The sequence below is a fragment of the Polyodon spathula genome, chromosome 1 (genome assembly GCF_017654505.1).
Source record: "Polyodon spathula isolate WHYD16114869_AA chromosome 1, ASM1765450v1, whole genome shotgun sequence".
Lineage (NCBI taxonomy): Eukaryota > Metazoa > Chordata > Actinopteri > Acipenseriformes > Polyodontidae > Polyodon > Polyodon spathula.
In genome coordinates this window covers 98,502,836-98,516,850 of record NC_054534.1, presented here as the reverse complement: position 1 = coordinate 98,516,850, position 14,015 = coordinate 98,502,836, and the positions used below count along the sequence as shown (strand labels likewise).

General features: G+C 38.5%; 1 protein-coding gene across 2 annotated transcripts in view; it reads left to right on the top strand.

Annotated features, from left to right (window-relative positions):
• LOC121325190 (N-alpha-acetyltransferase 15, NatA auxiliary subunit-like) overlaps positions 1-14,015 on the top strand; it is a 35,936-nt gene that overhangs the window by 2,855 nt on the left and 19,066 nt on the right. The window contains exons 2-3 of one of the 2 annotated variants that reach the window (XM_041267526.1): positions 9,158-9,242; positions 12,477-12,581. In XM_041267526.1, the coding sequence (XP_041123460.1) occupies positions 9,158-9,242; positions 12,477-12,581 (190 nt within the window). The remainder of the gene's footprint in view (positions 1-9,157; positions 9,243-12,476; positions 12,582-14,015) is intronic. The other variant, XM_041267536.1, reaches the window with a different exon arrangement.

Below are 14,015 nucleotides of genomic sequence, written 5' to 3'. Positions count from 1 at the left end.
GAAGTGTCTATGTATTCCCAGGGCTAAAAGATCTAGAAAAAAAAGATAGCGAAAGCAGAGACAGTAGGATTAGTATACAAGGCAAATGTTTCCAGTGAGCTACAACATAAACATATACAGACTATCAGCTCCACTTTCTCCTATTTTTTACTCTAGGATCAAAATCTGTTCCTCCTCCATCAGGTTATTATTTCCCCCACACTTCCTAACAACATGCATAAGAAAACCTCTTGCTGTATGTGCCGCCTGCAATCAGTTTGTAAACGGTCAGTCTGCCGCCCGCTCCACCCCCTTCCCATTAATGAATGAAACAAGTCAAAACGGAAGTAATACTTTCTTATCAAAGTAGAACTTTTTCATTTATGTTCATCTGATCATTTATTATTAATAAAAATCTAAACAGACTTTGAATCTGCATCACTAAATATAAGAAAGTAAATGACCAGGAGCCAGTTTCATAAAGAATTGTGATTTGCTATGGAGCTGTTTGCGAGCTTGTAGTGAGCTTGTAGTGCAATGTGTGCGTTTCATAAAGCACATCGGAAGTACCGTCGCTTGCGATCCCTTTTAGCGATTTGTGCTCTGAAAAATCGGTCACTCTGCAATTGACTTTAAAGCACAGTTGCAATAACTTACAATGGCCGGTGTGAAAGAAAGTCAAATTTTTCTAAAGAAGAAATAAATGCAACTTATACAACATATTGGTCAAAACAAATCGATTCTGTTTGGCAAGTTGTTGGGAACTCTAACTAGCGAAGAAAAAGTGTCAAATGATCACAGATCAAATAAATGTTTTGGGTTGGGGAGCGAACGGCAACAGAAGTACAAAAGCAGTTTTATAGATTTAGCATGCAGAATTAAATAAAAGGAGGCAAAAAGGAGGAGGAAAGCAAAACACAGGCAGTGTGAAAACCAAAATATGGTCCTAAATATTATTGGTGATGTAGCTGTTGCAGGTATTGAGGACTGATTGGACAAAAACAGAAGAAACGAAAGCATAGCACCTCCAGTTATCTTTAGCACACTTTCTGATTAAGTAACCACGTCTTTTGTTATTCATTTAACTTAAGTAGAGCAATATTTAAAAGGTAAACCAAATTATTTATTATTATTATTATTAACTAACCCGCTGTCTCCCAAAGCTAGCTATCACCAATGTCACTAAAGCGATCTGTGATATCATAATTTGCCCAAATGAAGCTGTCGTGTGTACTCCCAGTGTATCGAATGACAGCATCTATCACAGACATTGGCATCCCAGATCACATGAATATTAATGGAATGAAAACCTTTCCTACATACGGACAGGTGCTCATTCTCAGCATGGGACATCATTTATATCTGACTTCCATCTACAGCTCCAAGTAGCAGACTTACAGCAAACCACGTAATTTAAAGCAGTCGGTCATTACCCTCTTTGTCAGGTTCTTTAGGAAAGCGCACAGTGTCACCAGTGTGGTTAGACAAAGCTGTAGAAACTTTGAATACACATCTAGAAAAAGTGACCTTACTTATAACGAGTCGGCTACTACTTCCTGAAAACTGCGGCTTGCATAGTGAGCAGTTCACACTAGAAGCCCTGCAGTGTGTAAAGCGGGTGGCTGATGGCACATGCTTCAGAGGACAGCGTGTGTTCATCTTCGCCCCTCCCGAGTCAGCGCAGGGATGGCAGTGGTGGGCTGAGCCTAAAAATAATTGGACATTACTAAATTGGGGAGAAAACAATAAAAATAATTTGTGACCACTACATGAAAGAGAGAAAGTGTTTTAATCAACTTTTTTTAGAGTATAGTCGCATTTTGTTTTGTGTGTGTTTTTTTTTCTTTAAGATAACTAGAGTAAGACTGATAGACTAAATGTTTTCTTTTGAAAACCGCAGCAGTAAAGATTCTGATGGAGAGCTAATGTCATGTGTGCAGAAAGAAGTGAAGCAATATCTTTAAGGAAAGTCTAGCAGCAGAGACACTGACTAACATGGTGGAAGGCAAATCAGGGCTTTGTTCAATAGGCAGAGCGCTCTACTGTGGCACTACATAACATAAGTTAGCTCTTATTAAACTGTGTGTTACGGAGGGAGAACTTTCAAGACGGCGGAAAGTACAGCAGTAGCGAATGATTAGTTAGTAATTGAATCTGTATGAGGCACGAAGCACTCACTTGGAGTTGTGTGATCAGAAAGAAGGAAGGAGACAGGAGAATTAAAAAATAAATTTAAAATAACAATTGCTACTTCGTGCTGGAGGACCAGCACAGTACTTGTTTGTGGAGTGTTTGTCCCTATTTGTAAGTGTCTGTCTGTTTTTGGCTAAGTGCCGTTTTGTTTCGTGTACAGTATATATGTGTGTATGTATATATACAGTGCCTATAGAAAGTCTACACCCTCTTGAACTTTTTTCTACATTTTGTTGTCAGTGCCTCTTCGTTTCATGCATTTAAATGAGGATTTTTTTTTCACTTCTCTACACAACACACTCCACACTAAGGGGAAAAAGTTATATATATATTAAATACAAAACTGAAAGATCATAATTGGATAAGTCTCCACCTCCCTGAGTTAATACACGGTGGAAGCACCTTTGGCAGCAATTACAGCTGTGAGTCTGTTGGGATAGGTCTCTGCCAGCTTTGCACAGCTAGATTTGGCAATATTTGACCATTCTTTACAAAACTGTTCAGACTGTCAAGTTCCTTGGGGAGCGTTGATGAACAGCAATCTTACAAGTCATGCCACAGATTTTCGATTGGATTTAGGTCGGGGCTCTGACTTGGCCACTCAAGGACATTTACCTTTTTGTTGCTTAGCCACTCCAGTATAGCTTTGGCTGTGTGCTTTGGGTCGTTGTCATGCTGAAAGATGAACTTCCGTCCCAGTTTCAGCTTTCTTGCAGAGGGCAGCAGGTTTTCTTCAAGGACTTCTCTGTACTTTGCTTCATTCATTTTTCCTTCTATCCTGACAAGTGCCCCAGTCTCTGCCAATGAGAAACATCCCCATAACATAATGCTGCCACCACCATGCTTCACAGTAGGGATTGTGTTCTTTGGTTGATGCACTGTGTTGGGTTTGCGCCAAACATAAAGCTTTGCATTTAGGCCAAAAAGTTCCATTTTAGTTTCTTCAGGCCACAAAACTTTTTGCCACATGGCTACAGAATCTCCCGAGTGTTTTTTTCATACTTCATACTGGATTCAAGGTAGGCTTTCTTGTAGTGGCTTCCTTCTTGCCACCCTACCATACAGGCCAGATTTGTGGAGTGCTTGGGATATTGTTGTCACATGCACTTTGACCAGTCTTGGCCATAAAAGCCTGTAGCTTTAAATAAATTGCCATTTGCCTCTTGGTAGCCTCTTTCTTGCTCAGTCATCCAGTTTGGAGGGATGGCCTGATCTAGGCAGGGTCTTGGTGGTGCCATACACCTTCCACTTCTTAATAAGGGATGTTCAAGGCCTTGATATATATATTTATACCCATCCCCTGATCTGTGCCTTTCAACAAGTTCTTTTGAAAGCGCCTTGGTGCTCATGGTTGAGTCTTTGCTTTGAAATGCACCATCCAGTAGAGGGAACCTACAGGAACTGCTGAATTTATCCTGAAGTCATGTGAATCACTACAATTTAGGACAGGTGGAGGCCACTTAACTTGGTGTGTAATTTTGAAGGCGATTGGGTACACCTGAGCTAATTTAGGATTGCTATTACAAGGGGGGTGGACACTTCTGTAACCAAGCTATTTCAGTTTTTATTTTTAATTAATTTTCTACAAACTTGTAGAATATTTTTTTCACTTGGAAGTTGTGTGGGATAGGATATGTAGATAAATGAAAAAAAAATAAACAACTATTTTAATGTTTAATTCCAGACTATAAGGTAACAAAAGGTGAAAACTTTAAAAGGGGGTGTAGACTTTCTTTTGGCACTGTGTGTGTATTACTGCACGAACCCACGTGTCTTCCCAGTTGTTTTTCATTGGTGAATGTCATTTTTAACACGCATCAAATCAAACATTTGTTTAGATTCCAAAGTTGACACATCACTGTTGTACGACAGTTGCGGAATCGGTGTGCAAGGTGCAATAGGGAATGCACATGATCGTTTTTTTCTGTTTAGACACACGTTAAATTCGGATGCGTTATCGGATCCAGTGTGCAGTGGCCATCACACTGCAAAAGTCCGCCAATGCAGACGGCTACAGGTTCAGCATGAAAGTTATAAAAAGTACTTAGTTTATTATAGTAGCCAGAGTGGTTGTCTTTTTGTATAATTTACTTACTTTGCAAGATTAACAACCAGATGGGCATGAATGAACAAAATGAAGGAATACGTTTGTGTGTTACTTAATGTAACACATTATTGTTTGTTTAAAAATAAGTGTTTTGCAGTGTATATAATTCAATCGGGCTAGTCTAGTTTAGCATTATTCTGTTTACCTGTTTTACTTTCTAAAAGGTTTGAATAGTATAGATTCATGTGGGTGTTATGTTCTTAGTCACATACAACAAACAAGAGGAGGTCCATTTGGCCTATCTTGCTCATTTGGTTGTTTCATTGATCCAAGCAAGAACCTCGAGACATTTCTTGAAGTACCCGTGTGAATCGGCTTCCACAAGAGTGCTTCATTTTTTCATTCATTGCTCACGTTTTTAGGGCACTTCTAAGATACCCTTGTATGGAAAACATTTGGCCTAGTTACAAAACGTCTGCTTCAAGGAAAGTGTTTGTGTTATTTTGTTATATAAGAGATTCCTTGTAATTTGGAGTATTTGAAGCTGGCTGAAATGCGAGCGCTCTCTTTACGTTAAAAAAAAAAAAAAAAAAAAAAAAACATAAAGAACTGTCTTACACCATTTTGTACTTTCTTACCTGTTTTATTTGAATGTTAGTCGGTGGCAGTGACCTTTGAATACACTGAAACTTCTTTTCAGCAGAAATTAGATATATAGATATTGATGTATTGTTCTTCAAAAAAGTAGATGCATCGATTTTATCACTTATGAAAGGGTAAAACGCAGTAATAGATGTGGAGCTGTAGATTACTGTGTAATATTGCTAGTAATGCTTTAAAAACTATTGTGCATATTAAATTGGTAGATCAGTTTATGCACATAGTAATTAACAGAACTAAGCTTTCCAATGATACCACCCCTTTTGAGTCTAGCTGCGACAATGACCTAAGCGGTTAACTCTGTCACATGATGAGGCTTAACTTCAGGCGATTCTAGTTCCGGCTAGGATTACTGCATTTACACACACACTTGAATACGTCTTTGTAAAGCCTAGAATCTGTACTTCTTAAACAAGGTAGGTGGCTTTTATGGTGCCCGAGTAATATGTGCGTAATCTTCGGTGCACTGGCGTCCTAAAATGAATGGGGCTGAGTTTTTTAAGAGTTAAAGCGAAAGTCACTGCTTGCAAAACAATACCTAGATAAACATATTTTTTTTTTTTTTTTTTCAAAACTGTTTACTTACTGCAGTGTACTGAGTTTCTATAATCTTAAAGATAGCGGCTTAGAATCATGTACGAGTGAATACAGCACTACTTTGTTTGTTTATTTATTTATTTACAGAACTATTGAGAATGTGGCTTATAATGTATACGTCACTGACACCCACTTCCTTAGATACTTGTAGCGTTTCAGGCATTCTAAATTGGGTGAAAAATACAGCAGCTTGGTGTCTTAAAATATCTCTGTGGGATTTACCTGCACTGAGTTGCCGATATGAGGGAGAAACTTGGAAAATGCACAATTCTTGCGATCCCGCGCTGAAATTCAATCCCTGATAACTTTGTCGAAAGTTGTGGCTGTCCACAGCAGTTTAGTAACAAGAATATGATGTCCATGGCTTATATTTGAATTGTGTTAAGGAACATGACAGTGTCCACACTTTAATTTAAGCAATGACTGGCACTTATTTGCAATCTGCCCAGCATTACTGAATATCTGCGCACTAGGGACTAGGATGCTTAATACTTCTGACTAAAACAGCTTTTGGAACGATCTTGGGTGTCTTTTTTTTTTAAATTTTTACTCTGGTGTAGTTCAGATGAATATATGTGGATTTTGTTTGAAGTTTTGTCGGGTGCCATCTCATTACATGGTCACACAAATTAGTTGTGTTACCGGAATAGCCCAAATGTTTCTTTTATTATTTGGCAAATAATTGCCAAACATCGGAATGCATTGTAAAACGTGATACGCAGGTTTTTGTTTATACAGACCAATGTCATAGTGCATTCATACGATTGTGTTACAGGTGCCTAACATCTGAAAAGTTTTGTTTCTACCATTTGTCGCAGTTTGGCAGCCTGACTTACCAGAAAATGAAAACTATTTTAATTCCCAAATAAACACATCGTGTGTGTGTATGTATGTATGTGTGTGTGTGTGTGTGTGTCTATGTATATATATATATATATATATATATATATATATATATATATATATATATATATATATATATATATATATATATATATATATATATATATATAATTGTTCAATCAATTTGGATGAAGACAGATCTGTTGTAACTTTCTTAGCTCCTATACTAGCAAGCTCAATTTCGTTTTTTTTTTAACAAAAAAACTGTCAGCCAGATGTGTTACTAAGGTAGGTTTAGAAGTAGAAGTGTCGTGAGCTTTTTAGGTCAGCCTTGTAATAAAGCACACGAATCTTGAGATCTGGCTCGTCAATTGCCGTTTTAAGATGCTTTCTAATATGGAATACATAATGATACAGACTGCAGCATGCATTTGCTCAAACTGTTTGCTCAGTCTTTGAGCAGCTATTTGTTATTTCAGGCCTTGTTTTGTTAGTATCAGCAGAAGTGTTTGTTTGATTTTGTGTGCGATCTGCCAAATGATTGGACTTTTACAGATAATTTGATAAAAGCAAACTGCCACCTTTCTGTTCATTTTTACCTCCAAGCTTTCCAGTTACAGACTTCATATTTTCAGTGTTTTAGAAACTCGGATACCTGTATATAATGCATTTACTTTGAACTGTGACCTGAGATTGCGGTCCTATCAGGGTTCCACATTAATCATGGCCCGGCGGCCCAGAGCCAGTAGAGATCACAGTTTAGCCTGTAGTTATGAAGCACCACAGGCCAGCCTGGGCCGGTTACATTTAACTGGTGTGTGTGTGTGTGTCATATATATAATATATATAATATATATAGATATATAATTTTCAGTGCACATGGCTCCCGTTTCATAATTACAGGAAAATGGGCCAGTGTGCCAGAAACCTGAAAATGAATTTACAAGCCATTTTTTAAAAACATAATTACAAACTAATCCTAACTTTTTTTTCCCACTGCACGTCATGTTTGCTGTATAGCAAGAATCTGAGAATGCGTACCGAAGTGCTGTGTTAGTACTCATTCCCACGACATGGCAAATCTTTTACAAGTCAGGTTTTCTACAACTAAGCAACCAATAAGCCATAAGGAAAGCGCTGAAATCAATATATCATAAAGAATGTAATTATGGGAAAAAAATATTTAAGATGAACATTAGATCATCTGGTTCCGTTATGACAGTGAAAAGGGTAATGTTCTGCCTTGTTTGGCGTCAGTTTCCTAGACTTTCATATAAAACAGCTTTATTTGTTGTGAGTTTAACGTTTCGTTTCTAGTCTCGGACACAGATATGCAATCAAATTGCCAAGGTTTTTGATTTAGGGTCCAATTATGTTCAGGTCAAAAATGCCATTCACAGTCTTTCCAGGACTCGTTGGTGTCACTCAGCAAGATTGGCGCTGACTTGGGAGAGGCTATGCAAGCGACAACACTGAGAAGGATTATTATTTTATATTATGGATATTGTTTTAGTAGTGGTTATTAGGAAACTATTCTAAATTGCCATCCCTAATCCTATTTGAATACATGTAACCATCTGTTTCACGACTGGCTAGCAACAGCTGAAGAAGCTGTGTGTACAGTCATTACAGAGGAACTCAAGCACTGATCTGTTAACATTAACTAAAAGCAAAGCAATGTAATTGGCAACAATTTCAAACAGAATACAATTGCTGTTGAATGTTGCTGTTACAAGCATTGCAGAATTAATTGGGCTTCTTTTAGGTTTAATATGCAAATAACGGGTTTAAGACTGACGTAACACTTAAGTGTCAGCATTAAAAATGCTTCTACTAGTCACTAATGTATAAGGCTTTTTGTGTACACATACATTTTCAAATCTTAATACTATTTTCATTTTCTGACAAGCACACAAATGTGTGAATGTTAAATGGCTTAAGTAACATATACTGCAAGGCTTCATTTGGCTGCTTTCTTTTAAGACGTGTCCTCTCTGGTTGCCGTACACAGTTAGAAACATACTGAAAATAAAAACCATCATGAAAAATATATAAATATATTGGGCCAGATAAAATTGTATCCGGTCCAGTAAAAACAGTAGCTGTGTGTTTTACAATATTTATACATATCAAGAAATAAGTGGATATGATACTATTTCATGAACTAAATGTATCTGGTGTGTTTGTTTCCGTATTACTGATAATAATGGAAAGAATAACTTATTTATAAATATGCATTTTGAGAAAATAATCGTAGTGTCCATTATTGCTTAAAAAGACCCTGAGAATAAATGTGTGTTATATTATTGCACTCACTCGGGTGAAACAATGTCTTGTAATTTGCCCAAACATAAATATTTTAACAAAACTTTCAGGAGGTATTGTAAGAACCAGGTGTAAGGTTTCTGAAGTACTTCATAATGTTCCCCAGTGTTCTGGGGAAAAAGGACCATTTCCAAGATGCTTGATTTTCTTTTTTTGTGAATTTTTATAGCAAGAGTGTCAACTACAGGCTGGTCCTGGGGGAGCATCCCACTGAAATGCTTGGTCCTAAAAGGGTTAAATTGTTTTTTACATGGAGGTGGGGAGGGGGAGGGGGGTCCTTCCATTGATATTGCGTTATTCCTTGGGTCGTGTTACGGGATTCAAATTAAATGTTTTGTTGCAGTAGTTTCACAAGAATTGTTACCTGAAAATATTTCTTTGAAATGGAGGGGGGCAGGTTAGGTTTTGATTTTGTCACAGCAAACCAAAAATATTACCTTCCTGGAATTTTGCACATAAGAAGCAGAGACCTTGACCTTTTTTTTCTGTCTTTTTTTTTTTTTTTTTTTTTAGAGATGTTATGAACACAAACAGTACAGAAATGGTCTGAAATTCTGTAAACAGATCCTCTCCAACCCCAAATTTGCTGAGCATGGAGGTAAGTACTTGGGCAAAGTATGGGACACAATTAGTTTTATAACTTGTGTAGTTTTGTCCGTTTTAACATGATGAGAATGCATCCGCCAGCATGTGTGTAACTTTGGTTTTACTAAATTAGCAGGTGGTGTTACAATCTACATGCAGCTTCATAATGGGGTGCAAAAACTCCCTATTGTGAGTGTGTCTCATTCAGCATGTAGTCCACCCTCTACTGGGCACACAGCTCTCCTGGGACTAGCTGGCAATAGTTTTTAAACAGATGAAGTGTGAATTGAACAGTTGGGTGAGAATATAAATGAAAATTTGCTGCTATCAGCAGATGCTTTTGAAGAGACTGTTGGATAATGGTATCTTGGAGATGGAACAAGAAATATTTGTTCACTCTTTATTGTACACACAAGTGAAAGCCCAGCAGTGAAACTAGCCCAACCCATCTTTAAAATGTGTCACTTTCTATGAGAAGCGAAGCAAGTGCTGTAAAAGACCAGATTCTTTTTCCTAAAGCAAAAATGGTTGATTTAAGCACACTAAGGTGCTTTCAAGAGAAAAACGTTCCCTGTACCCATACATGTTTTAAAAATAATTGTTCCAGTAGCTTGAGGTTTATTGCCTGAATAATTGGAGTACCAGCAATTTGGAACTTTCTGAATCTGTTGTGAATCTGTTGTGAATCCAACCGGTTCTCTTACAAGTGCGAAATGTAACCGTTACTGCGTGGGTATTTACCTCCTAAAGACCTGAAACCTGAATAAGATATACCAAAGCTGCTTGTAGAATCTGACGCAGTCATGACCCGCCTCTGAGGGCACAAAAGCACTGCGGTCACAGATCTCGGCATCATTACCTTTCAAAACTGGTATGGCGGGAGAGCTGGTTCAGGAACTGTTTCTGCTATATTTCACATTTATTGTGTTTATACACATTATATGTGATATTAAAGATAATCGCTGTATTAGTTTTACTAAACGCGTATTTGTGCACTACAGCCTGTTTGTTACGTCCTGCCGTGGCCTTGTGCCCTGCATGAAGCCAGTGGCTTCAGCCACTTCTTCCCAGGTATCAAGCAACATAAGATCTTGCTCATAACACCCCCCCACCCCCAAGCTGCAGTAGCGCCAGCAGGAGTTAATTTATTTCTCGTTTCTGGCTTTGACTAAGATTACAAGATGTTAATTACTGTGTTTTGTTGAGGAAAGTGTTTTTCTTGTGTTTTTTTTCTGTTATTAGAGACTAAGCACAGGCCTGTCTGGAATGTGGTGCTCTGAGCACATGTAGTGACAGATGCTGCTGGGTTCAGCAGCGCTGCACAGGACCAAGATACTTGCTTTGGTTGTGGTTGCTTGCAATCTCTCCCACAGTATACTGATGCTGTTTTGGTGACAGCTTTAGCATCACCATTACGAGGCTGTTAGTTCATTCTAATAAGCAGGCTTCCCCCCAATCTTGTACTGACTGAGTGGATTTGCCAGTGGCTTGTGCAGGTGGGCATCCTGTACATTGCTAACTGTGAACTGGTGAACCGGTCAACGACCCGGTACCATGCTTGCACTGTTCTGTGTTGGATAAACTTTAGAGAAACTGGGTAGTATTTAAAAATTTGCCAGATTTCATATACTGAGCTAGTATGAAGACCATTTGGGCAGATGGCACCTGAAAGGTGATTGCACTCTATTCTGTGTTTTAAGAGAAGTGACACCTTTGGCTAAACATTCCTTTCACAGTTATAACTGAAAGGAAAATCTAGGCAAAAGGCTTCATCCTTATTTCTTCTCTCTTCCTTCCTTTCATCTGTAGTTTTATAACCTTGTGAGTGAAACATCTAAGGATGTTTCCAAGTTATGTTCACTTGGAGTCATCAATAATGTTATTGGATTATAGGAGGCTAAGTTACGAAAAAAGGGGTGATGTCATAAGAAGCCTATATTAATTCAAACATTGTATTGTCTTGTGAATTCTTTGTAACGTGATTGAGGGGAAAGGATTTCCAGAGCCTTTATTGTATTAAATACCTTTTGAACTTTGCAACGAGGACTTGGAATACCATTTTTGCTCATGAATGCACGAAAAAGAAAGGAAGGAATCGCCTACTTTTATTCCACGTCCTGGTATTGTACCAACCTGGTTTTGAAGTTACCGTACCCATAATAACCTGGTGCTAAAGTCATCGAACCGGTACCGTCCCTGTGCTAAAGTCATCGACCTGTCACGGTACAGTCAAGTAAGTCTGTCAAGGACATTTACAATGCAGTAGGGGCTACTCCCCATAGCTTTACTAGGTTCCACAGGCAATGTTGTGGATCCTCAAAACGCTGCTTTTGGAACAAGAGTGTTAAGGCATGCTTTTCGGTCGACTGTTACAACACAGGCATAGAGGTGAGTTTCTCCCTCAATTTTGTAGCTCTGGCTACTTGTTACTGGGGTTCCTAATGGTAACACACAAGCCAGCCTCTCGGCTTAGCCTTGTAGCATTCCGGTCGTTCTGCAATATTGCCCTTGTGACGGCTTGGGTATACTTACTTATACGGTAGTAGTTACATTTCGTACTTGAAAGGGAATAATCGGTTATCATAATCCTGGTTCCCTGAAATAAATGTTTCCATTTAACCTTCAAGGTTGCTGCGCCCATTTGCCTCCTAGGAATCAACCCACTGTCCCCTCTGGTTTTCCGTAGTAGAAGGCGGGGACCTGCTGGCAGTAGATGCCTTGGCGTACCATGAGGAAAAATGACGTTGATCTGTGACCGCAGTGCTTTATGTGCCCTCTGGGGCAGACCTTGACTGTCACAGGCTCTACGAGCAGCTCTGATTTTATTTTCAGGTTACGGGTCTTTTAGGAGGTAAATACCCATACACTAATGGTTACATTTCTATTTCAGGGAACCAGGGTTATGATAATAACCTAACATTTCTAAGTCTCCCCTTTTAAGTGATTGCTTGTTTGGAAATGCTACAGACCTTGAGGTGAAAACAGTTTACTTTTAATCGTCAGGTTTGGCTTGGGTCACATTTCTTAGATTGATGGAACCCAAAATTATATAAATCCTTATATTTTGTATATATAAAAAAAAACAAGCTAGTGTTCTAGACAGACTAATTTTGTGTTGGATGGAGGTAGAGCTTTATAAGTTAAAGCTTAATATTTTAAAACCAAGACCCCTACTTGGTATTGTGTAATCTCATATTGTGGAGATCACTGCTTGACAGTTTACATTTCAAGAGGTTTCCTTTTTTAGAGACGCTTGCAATGAAGGGGCTAACTCTGAACTGCCTGGGCAAAAAGGAAGAAGCCTACGACTTGGTGAGACGAGGCCTGCGCAACGACCTCAAGAGTCACGTCTGTATCCTTCAAGCTCCAAACGTTTAGTCACTGTGTACAGCTGGTTGCAGGATTATAGCTTCAATTTCTAGATCAAACACAAACACACTGCATGAATTGAAGAGCAAAATAAATAACACATGACTTGCTTATTTGCAAGAACAGCGGTTTATGTGCTAGACAAGTAGATAATGTGTCAGGAAAAAAGTGACCTTTTGTTTACACTATTGATTTTTTTTATTGATTTGCAGAATAGGCTGGGCCGTGATCTTGGCTGACTCTGTAAAGGTTTCCATTTTAACTGTTTAGGATGCATACCCTGTAATACATACACAGTATATCTTATGAGATGTTGGTTAAAAATTAACCCCTTGCGGTCCTATGTTGGACCAGGTCCGACGTTACAATTTTCCCTTTCCAGTCCGATGTCGGACCCTGTCCGACATCATCAAAAAGACGTAAAGCACAGGTATCTAGTAGTTTTTTTCTGGAAAAAGCAGAGGAAACCTTTCAATGGCAGAGTGAGACCAATAGGAGCTGAAAGAAGCCAAAATAAAAAGGGGCGTTTCTTATAGCCCCATGTACTGCAGAGATAACACAGACATAAACAAAGGAGATAGCTTCTTCTGCATCCAGCGCTCAAAGAATATCACTGACATTTGCAGAGCTCTTTGAGATGTTATAGTAATAAAATAATGACTTGGATCACATTATTAAGGAGTTTGGTGATAAAACAAGTGATCAGGAGAGGATTTATCAGTAGGCACGTCTGTAAAGAGGTATGTGAAAAATACAGCGAACAAGGGGTGGGGCTTGGCTGGAGATGCAGTACTGAGTGTCCTTTTGAGATTCAATGCTTTCTAAACCTGTTACTCTGAAAAAAAATATTTTAAATGATGCATGTAAAATAAATGGCGTGTGTGAAATAAATTGGACCTGACATGCCTGAGGATCGCTGAATAAATGGACTGCAAAGGGTTAATCCGGCAGGCGCTCATAATTCAGAAGCTGTATTTTCACATTACTGGTAGTGGTATTGGGGGTTTATATTTACAGTAGTTTGCTGCAAACTGAAGCAGGATTTTAATATTTAGATTGCTGGATGTGAGACAGATGTGTTAAACTGTTGAAGTTTGGGGGGGGCTTCAAAGAAGGAAAAAAAAAACTGAGAATAGATCCTGTCCAACTATGGAAGTAAGGAGAATAGAAATGTCAGTTTATGCAGTTGTGACATTTGCTGATTCAGCAGCTCACCTATTGTGGCCTGATTCCTACATTAGAAATCCGGGCAAACTATGGGATGCCTGTCATAAAACTGATCAGTGACTGGAAGAAAAATCTGCAAGGTTTTATTACAAGTAGAATAAATAAAACTTTGTTAGAGTGGTCTCTCAAAGTCCACATTCTATTCTATACATGGGATTACTCAGACAGTGAGCTTTATTCACAAAGTTTC